The sequence below is a fragment of the Sceloporus undulatus genome, chromosome 2, assembly GCF_019175285.1.
Source record: "Sceloporus undulatus isolate JIND9_A2432 ecotype Alabama chromosome 2, SceUnd_v1.1, whole genome shotgun sequence".
NCBI classification, from domain to species: Eukaryota; Metazoa; Chordata; class Lepidosauria; order Squamata; family Phrynosomatidae; genus Sceloporus; species Sceloporus undulatus.
In genome coordinates, this window is record NC_056523.1 from 125,920,183 (window position 1) to 125,929,488 (window position 9,306).

The window sequence follows — 9,306 nt, forward strand, 5'->3', positions numbered from 1 at the left end:
GAAGTCCATTTTCCCAGCCTCAGAAGGCAGTGGACAATGGTGTTGTTTGGGCCAGACCTTGACATGAAAACCCAGTCAGGGATAAGACACTCACCCACACAGCAGCTAACCTTATAACAATAAAATCATAGAATCATGGAGCTGGATGAGACCACAAGGGCCATCAAGTCCAACCCCTCTGCCATGCAGGAAATCACAATCAAAGCATGCCCAACAGTATGCAAAGGAATCTTGTAGCACCCTGAGACCACTAAAAGAAAGAGATTGGCAGCATGAACCTTCATGGCCTTGAGCCCAACTCATCATATGCATGATAGACCTTGTTACAATAGGCTTATCCAGGGCAGGGAGCAGTTGAATGGCAAGCCCATCAGCAGGCATTCTTATTTAAAATGCAACTATCTAGACAAGGTAAGAGGTAATTGTGATCTTTGTGGCAAATTCCTCAGGGCTCTGTAGGATGTCTGAATGGGATTTGAAGCAACCCCTTAGCAGAAAAACCTGATTATATTGTTTTTAAAACACTCATGGAGGAAGGGGGGTTTCTCCCCCCATGGAGGTCGCGCGAGACTTCGCCGCCATTTTGGGCGAAAAAATGGCGGCGCCCATAGCCCCAGAGGCCGCTATGGGTGCCGCCATTTTTTCGCCCAAAATGGCGGGCACCCAGAGCGGCGAAAAGCTGCGACGGGCGGCTGCCGCGGTGGCAGCAGCGGCAGCAGGAGCAGCCGGGGGGCGGTGGCCAGGCCTTCGCGGGCCGCATCCGGCCCGCGGGCCGGAGGTTGCCGACCCCTGCTTTACAGCCATGCAGCTGTACAACATAAAGGAGGAGTCCTCTGCCTCCTTATACACCATCTCATTATAAGAATTCAAAAGGAATGTGCAGTAGCCCTGGCAACACCACCATGTGTTTCCCAGTCTGCAATAGGATCTCCCACATCTGTTGGGATCCTGGGTGCCATTAGGGCCAGGGAAGGAAGGGGGAGACCAAGGGTTTATGCCCCCATCTGGCCTCCTGGCAGAGTCCCAAACCTTTTGCTAGGCATAGTGCCTGCAATGGCCATGGTAGAGGCCTCATGGCAATGCCTGTCCTGCGCAAGGGCATTAGATCTGGCAAAGGTTCCTTGCTGGCTAGAGAGAGAGGGCCCCTGTACTCACCTCTTCTCCTGTGTCTTCTGGCTGGCTTGCCTCTCTGACCTTGGCCCTGTTTCAGTCTGTGCAGAGGTGATGCAGAGAAATCCTTTGCCATGGCTTTTGGCTGGCCTGTCCTCTGAACTCTGGCCCAAATGGGGTGAGCAGAGATGCTGAGAAGGGAAGTTTCCCTGACTTCTGGCCAGTTTCCTCACTGATCCCTTGCCTTAAACAGGCTGGGCAGAGGTGATGTGGAGAAACAGAGACATGGAGGGGATACCCCATATCATCTGTTCCCACGGCTCCCATGTGCTGCAGTGCTGTTTACAGAAATCTCCTGTGCTCCCACCATGAAAGGGGGCAGCTTAGGAGGAGAAGGAGAGTCATTGGCAAAGCCAAGACCTTTCTCCAATCCTGGGAGCCCTTGCCATATGAAGTCTTTCTTCATGCTTCCAAGGCAGCAAGAGAAACGAAGAGAAGAAAAGGACTGGAGTGGCTGTAGTGAAGAAGCTGCAGAGCAACAGCAAACACATGCCAATGGGTCTCCCTCTGAAGCCAGCTCCCTCTGTTGAGCTGGCAGACCCTGAGTTAGGGAAGCCTGAGCTAAGGATGACCCTTAGCCAGTGCTCTTGGGATCCTCTGCCATAGCCACCACCAAGGAAGGGGGGAAAGGCAGGAGAGAGGAGAAGAAGGGAAGGCCAAGAAAACTCTCAAACCACTTTTGGAGAAAGGAAAAACTTCGCTGGCTTAGGCAGGAACAAGACTGAGGCCCAGGGGGTTTAGCTCCTCCCTATATAGGGGCCGGTTTTTTGTTTATTGTCCCTGCCTACAGGAGCGAATAGGAAGAGCTTAACCCAGAACACAGGAGGTTAGGACCCTGTCTGCTGGGAAAAGCCAACTGTGAAAGTACAAGCCAAGTGAGGTTTTCATTTCATGCTTCCTGTATAATAACCAATGCTGTCTTCATTCTTATCAAATCTTGAATCCCCCCAAGCATCTTTCATTAAACATGTCTTTCAATTTTATGACTGAACCGGCATTTCCAAATGCTTTTGATGCAATAGCAATTTATAGATTAGAGACGGTATGAAGCCTTGTAATTCTGTTACCAACCCACTGCCAAGAGCTATCTGTACATGAGTGTGGCCTGATGGGATTCCAGCAAAGGGTGGGTGATGTTTGGTGGTGGCACTTTCATTGGGAAACAAGAGGCTGTGTACTACAGAAAAATTGCTGGGATCAGGATGCTGATATACAACACAGCATAAACTATGTGCAGTAGACCTTTTGGATAGCAGAATGACCTGGCATCAAAAAATAGATGATACAACTGACCTTTCTGTTTGCTTTAACAGGAGAGCATGAGCTTGGCTTTATCAGAAAGTGCAGCTTCGGATATTTCACATGTCACCATCACACCAGTGGATGATTATTTCTCTTTCATCAACCGCATCCATGAGAAGCATTTGGAAGCCATTACAGGCCAGTTAAAAAGTCCAACCTCCAAACATGCCAATGCACCAGATCCTAGCACCTCTTCTTAAAGACCTAGATCTGCAAGACTTCCTTTATCAAATCTAGTATCCTTGGATTAAACCTCATATTTTCTCCAGTCCACAGCTAGGGATTAAATTTACAAACACTTTTTCTAACTAAAGACATCTCCTAAAATATACTTTCTTGCAATTCCATCTTCTTGATTTTGTTTTAAAAAGAGCTGCAAAAGATTGCTTTTTGGACCCTAGCTCCCAGAATACCCTGGCTAGCATGGTGTCTGGGGCAGTCTATCAGTTCTAGTCCAAAAATAAAATGACAAGTAATGAGCCACCCTCCAAGCCTCCTCAGAACTTGGAAATTGCTTTTTGGACTGTAACTCCCAGAATCCCTCATCAAAAATACCACCTGGGGGATTCTGGGAATAAGTTATAAAATAATAAATAAAACTTTTATTTGTACCCCGCTTTTCTGTAAAAGAACAATCAAAGCGGCTAACATAGTTAAAACATCCAACATACAGTACTTATTACATATAATATTGCAAAATCCCCCCTTAAAACAGAATTAAACACATTAGAATTAAAATTAATTTTTAAAAGAAGCTATTTAGCAGCAATATAAACAATGGGCAGAGTGGTAGCATGATACAAGATCTGAAGGAGTAATAATTCTTTAGCCAAGTGTTTTTATTCAAGAAAGGTTTGCTGGAAGAGATCTGTCTTGACAGCTTTTTAAAAGCTGTCTAAGCTGGTGATTTGATGGATCTCGTCTGGCAGGCTATTCCACAGTCTGAGAGCATTTGCAGAAAAGGTCCTCTGGGAGGTTGCAGTTAATATGGTCTTTAAAGGCTCCATAAATTCCTCCCAGGGGACCTGAGTGTGCGGGGTGGATTACAAGGAAGTAGGCGATCCCTTAAATAGGTTGGACCCAGGCCATGTAGGGCTTTAAAGGTAATAACCAACACCTTGTACTGTGCCCGGAAACCAACAGACAGCCAGTGGAGTGATTTCAGTATCAGTGTTACGTGGTCACTCCTAGTTTTTCCGGTGACCAGCCTGGCTGCCATATTCTGTACTAATTGAAATTTCTGGATTAAGCACAAGGATAGCCCCATGTACAGTGCATTGCAGAAAAAGGCAAAGTTGAAAAAGTAACTTTTTCAAGTTGTAAACCAAAATTATCATGGCATGACTCCCCTCTCTCCAGAAGTGCTGCCCTTAGACATAAGCATGCATCTTGTTTTCCAGATAAATGAGGCTCTAGTATTGCTTCCCTATGGAATATATGTAGCTCTACCATTAAAAAAAACCCATATGCATTTACATTTTAGCCCTGTGTTTCTACCCTTCCTAAGGATTACCCCTTGGCAAACTCTATTTCAATGTACAATTAAAATAAAAGAACCTTTCTTAGAACCATAAATACAACAGGTGGTTATTTGTGTGATAAGATCATGTCTTACTTAACAGAATCCCATAAAATACTATTTTAAGTTTGGATTTTGAGAAGTCTAGTTCAATGCACTCCAGTAGCTGGACAAGTGGATTGCCAGAATTGTAAATTTCTCAGACAATTAGACTATAACTCTATGCATACCAACTAGGAATAGGTCCAGTTGATCAAAAAGTAATATACAGAATCACATAGAAGACAAAAATGGGATAGACAAACTATAAAGAAAATATATTACAGCTAGTTCTTAATCTAAAGCATAAAATATTCTGGCTTCATAATGTCCATGGCAGACATTAATTCCAATGAATGAAAGGCCAATTAAGTCCTTGGTACTGCCTTTTTTATTTCATGCTTCCAGCAAGCTGTCCACAAATTTAGTGTTTTCTCCTCTTCAAAGTGCCACAATGAATGGTTATCAATTAATCTGCCTTCATTAAAAGAAATTCTCCAAACAACTAGTTGCAAATCTGCTGCACAGTGGATGATGATAAGTGGATTACACAACACCACCACCACACCAACCAAAGACCCTCCACAGGTGAATCTTCTGTTTTGTTGTTGTTGTGTGCCTTCAAGTCTTTTCAGACTTATAGGCCCGTTCCGCACGGGCCTTTGTGCCGCCCCCGTCATGTGCTAAGGGTTGGCCGAGGACCTAGCGTCCATACCGGCCTCACCCCTAGCACGTGACGGGGGCGTAAAAATGGCAGCACCCTATACACACGGGCGCGGCCATTTTGAAGTGCCAGATGCTTATCGCCCGCACGTCCCCCTTGCCTTGCAACGTCAGGAGTGCACCATTTGCGCACTCATGCGTCGCAAGCGCGGTGCGAAAAGAAGCCGCTTTTTGCAGCTTCTTTTTCCGCTGCCGGGAAGCCTCCCCGTTTGGAGGCTGCAGCTTCCTGGTGGCGGCAGCAGACCGCCGCTTTCAGGCGGTCTGTAACACACCTTAGTGACCCTAAAACAAGCCTATTATGGGGTTTTCTTGACAAGATTTCATCAGAGGGAGTTTGCTTTTGCCTTCCTATGAGGCTGAGAGTACAGCTCACCCAAGGTCACAGAGTGGATTTCCATGGCTGAGTGGGAATTCAAACTCTTGTCTCCAGAGTCTAAGTCTAAAATTCAAAGCTACACCATGCTGGCTCTCTTCTATATAGCAAACCAAACTAGCAGAACCATCTATCTGAAGACCTCACATTGAAAATGAAGATGCATGCCTGACTACCAAGCAACTAATTACTCTAAAAATAAGACATTTGCGGTTACCCAAGGAAATATTCCTGTACCCATAGCCTCCTCTCACACCTCCCCGACATCAAGTTAATAATGCAGCCATCACTACCCACAAATGTAGTTCTAGACACCAGACATACTTTTTTGTATCTTGATAAAATAATCTGAGCTTCCACATAAGAGGCAAATGAGTACACAAAGCTGTATTGGGACACATCAATGTAATCTAGTTCAGTATTCTCTTCACACAGTGATGAACCAGCTGTCCATGGGAAGCCCACAAGTAGGGCAGGAATACCACAGCACTACCTGCTCATGCTTCCTAGCAACTGATTTAGTGAAACATATCGCTGCTGGTACCCGAGATGTGCATCCATCATGACTTGTAACCATTGATAGCCATGTCCTCCAACAATTTATTCCATCCCCATTCCAAAGCTCTTAAAGCAGGGAGCCATCACTACTTTGCAGCAGTGAATCCCATCATTTATGGTGTGAAGAACCCCATCCTTTTATTTGTCCTGTATATCCCATTATTCAGCTTCAATGAGTGGTTTTGGTTTATATTATTAGACACCTTCTCTGCCTTGTCCATAATTTTATACATTTCAACGTCTCCTCCTACTGGATGTTTTTCTAATCTAAGAAACACAAATAAATTATGTTTACCTCATAGGAGTTGCTTCAGTTGATCATTTTGACTGCCCTGTTCTGCCCGGTCTTCTTCTTGTACACAGTAACTTTTCAGGTGCAGAGTACTCCAAATGTAAAAATAGATTTGCCCAAGTGCAGTATGTGATTGGTAGTTTTATTTTAGAGAGCCAGCATGGTGACTTTGGGCAAACCCAGTTTGAACAAATCTTGCCAAGAAAACCCCATGTTAGGTATGCTGTAGGACTGCCATAAACTGGAAATGACTTGAAGGCACAAAACAACAATAGTTTTATTTCCTGTGCACTTTCGGATTATCAACCAACCAACAATTACCTTTTTTTATAGCAACTGTGATTTGATTTGTCATTTAATCAAGCAATCTATCACAATGCCAAGATTTTTCTCTTGATCAGTCACTGCTACTTCATATTCCATCAGTGTATATGTGAAGCTGATTTCTTTTAACCCAATATGTACCCTTTTACATTTGCTTATACTGAATCTCATGTGCCATTTAAGACCCATATTGCTCAGTTCAGAGGGATCCTTTTAGAACTACTGAAATGCATTTTTGTTGTAAATGTCTTTAACAAGGTAGTGTCATAATCTATCCTGGCTATGTCATCATTCATGAACAAAAATAAAAATTACTACAAAACCCTGAGATTTTTTTTCCCTCCCAACTGTGCTACCATTCATTCCATTTAAGACAAACCCACTGCTATAGTTATGAGCTACAACTCAGAGGGAAGGCTGTGTCAGTGCAACTGCTGGGGTCCAACAACCACTGTCAGCAACTCCAACGAGTCCTGGGGTTAAATCAGACCCTTGGAGCAGTGCTGGCAAATTTCCAGAAGCAGAAGCGTGGCTCCAAAGTCCAATTTGGGATGACAGCAACTGGATGTCTTCCAGGAACTGCAGCAATGCAGGAACCTCCGGGGACACACAGCAAACAGATGCTATAGCTTCTACTGATAAACCACCAGAGAAACTAAGTCTCCCAAAGTGCTCTTTATTCACAGTGCTATTATACAAAACTAGATCTCCAAAACTCCAAACCATACCAATCCAACTCCTTCTACAAACCCACAAGCTATCCCTTGCAACCCCTGGGTTTATAGTCTTCAGACCATGTGGTCTCCCAAACCCAGTGAGTTCAGGTGTGTAACCATGTCATGTGTCTCCTGTGCAATCTAGACACATGGTTTCATCATCCATGGCTACGTGCACTTGGACACTGAAGTGTCCTTGAGCCAATGAGCTTCAGTTGTGCTGATCAGCCTTGCCACTCTGCTGAATGCTCATGGCCAAACACATACACATCAAGCATTTCCCTGTGTGCTGTGTTTTAACCCTTCAAATCCCTGACAAGCTGAGCTGCTAGTTGCTGTGTTGGTAACTTATTTGGTTGGGGTGATAGAGGTGGCAAGAGTTGTGGCTAGTCTCCTATTGGTGGATGAAATGATGGTAGACTATTATTTATCTGCTAATACCAGTGAAACACAACGTGCACCTCAGACAACACAGTCTTCTTACATAGTGCTTTTATTTAGCGACTCACATGAGATAACTGTCAAACTGAGGCAAAGGTTCAATAGGTGCACATGGCAAGAGGCAGAACATCAAGATAGAAACAGTTAACTCTAAATCAGGTCATTTTTCCCCCTCTCCAATTTAAGCCCAGAAGTGCCGTGAGGAACTAACAGACATAGAATTTCTGCTAGGAAATATACCATGTAGAACTGCACTGCAAGTCCCTTCATTCCGTCATCCAGTCTTTAGAAATAGCAGAATTGATTTAAAGTCAAGAGGAGACTAGTGATGGCAACTTTCTTGAGAGTGCTTCAAAATGTACATATAATAGGCTGCACCATTATTCTTTTGCCATCTGCAGTAGCCGTTCTTCCCGTTTCTTTCTCATACGCTCTTTGAAGTCTTCCAGCTCTTTTCTCTGGCAAAGATATAAGTGTCACTTCCACCAGAAATCTGTTCTCCCAGACATATAACAACACTATTCATAGCTGGGACATATTTACCTGGTAATCGTCTTCAGGTGGATAGATCTCCCTCTGTGGGAAAAAGATGAAGAAGGAAATCATTTAATTATAGGGATGGAGAGCTCTGAGACTGACAGCATGTACAGGCCTTTAAGGACAGCCTAGAGGTGAAGTGGGGGTGTGGTGTTCGCACGATGCACACCCCACTCCGCCCCAGGCTGGTGTGATGCTATGCGCTGTACCACACAGCAGGCAGCATCACAGTGCTCCTCTGGCACTACATCCAGATGTTGCAGCGCCAAAGGAGCGCAGAAAAAGGAATGTTGGTACTTACCTGTGATACGTTCATTTCCAGCTGATAGTCCCATCATCTGTGAAAACGCGGGTAGCTCCTCCCATTTAGCTCCTATAGGCAGAGAATATAACAAAAGACAAGCCACACCTGGTTCCCCCATGGGAGGGGCTACCCTCCCCTTAGGAACCCAGTCAATAGCCAGCCAATCAGAAGAAAGGCCATATAGCCAACCGTTACCTTGAAAACACAAACAACCTTTATTAAACACTCAACTGAGAACTTTAACCAGATAGAAGGCAAACAGTAGAGGTAGGCAATATTGCCCACCAGGTGGAGCCTGGATGCACTGCCAGCACCAAAGGGTGGTCAGGATGATGGGACCTTATCTGCTGGAAATGAACGTATCACAGGTAAGTACCAATGTTCCTCTTCCCAGTAGACAAGGTCCCATCCTCCTGAAAACGCGGGATTTACCAAAGGCCCCCCCCCCCCCAGATCTGGGAGGGAAGTGCGGTTAGGAGGCGGAAGATCCAAGCACCACCTGCTGAAGCACCTGTCTCCCAAAGGCCACCTCCGTGGACTGAAAGAGGTCAAGCTTATAATGCCTAACAAAAGTGGAGGGAGACTTCCAAATTGCCGCTCTGCAAATCTCTGCTAGTGAGGCAGAGGTCACCAGGGCCGCAGAACTTGCTGCACTTCTGGTGGAATGGGCCACCACCCCAGCTGGGGGTGGTAAGTCCAGTGTGTGGTAACAGGCCCCTACACAGTCCCTGATCCACCTGCTAAGGGTGGAGGAAGAAACCTTGGTTCCCAGGGATCGGTGGCTGAAGAAGACAAACAGAAAGTCTGAACACCTGAAGGCGTTGGTCCTCTTGATGTAGATCTTAATGGCTCTTCTTGCATCAAGAGAGTGCCATATCTTTTCAAGCTCTTTTTGTGGATGGGGACAGAATGATGTTAGCAGGATTTCTTGTGAGACGTGGAATGTCGAGTTGACCTTCAGAATGAAGGACAGGTCAGGTCGCATCACTACAGTGTCCCATGCAGAAG

The 9,306-nt window shown here is 45.2% G+C and overlaps 1 protein-coding gene across 1 annotated transcript in view; it reads right to left on the bottom strand.

Moving 5' to 3' along the window:
- Window positions 1-7,491: 7,491 nt before the first annotated feature.
- LOC121922163 (protein PET100 homolog, mitochondrial) overlaps window positions 7,492-9,306 on the bottom strand; it is a 9,485-nt gene continuing 7,670 nt past the window's right edge. Inside the window, exons 3-4 of the mRNA XM_042451201.1 lie at window positions 8,001-8,033; window positions 7,492-7,915 (exon numbers count right to left, since the gene is read on the bottom strand). Of these exons, the coding sequence (XP_042307135.1) occupies window positions 7,838-7,915; window positions 8,001-8,033 (111 nt within the window). The 3' untranslated portion in view covers window positions 7,492-7,837. The remainder of the gene's footprint in view (window positions 7,916-8,000; window positions 8,034-9,306) is intronic.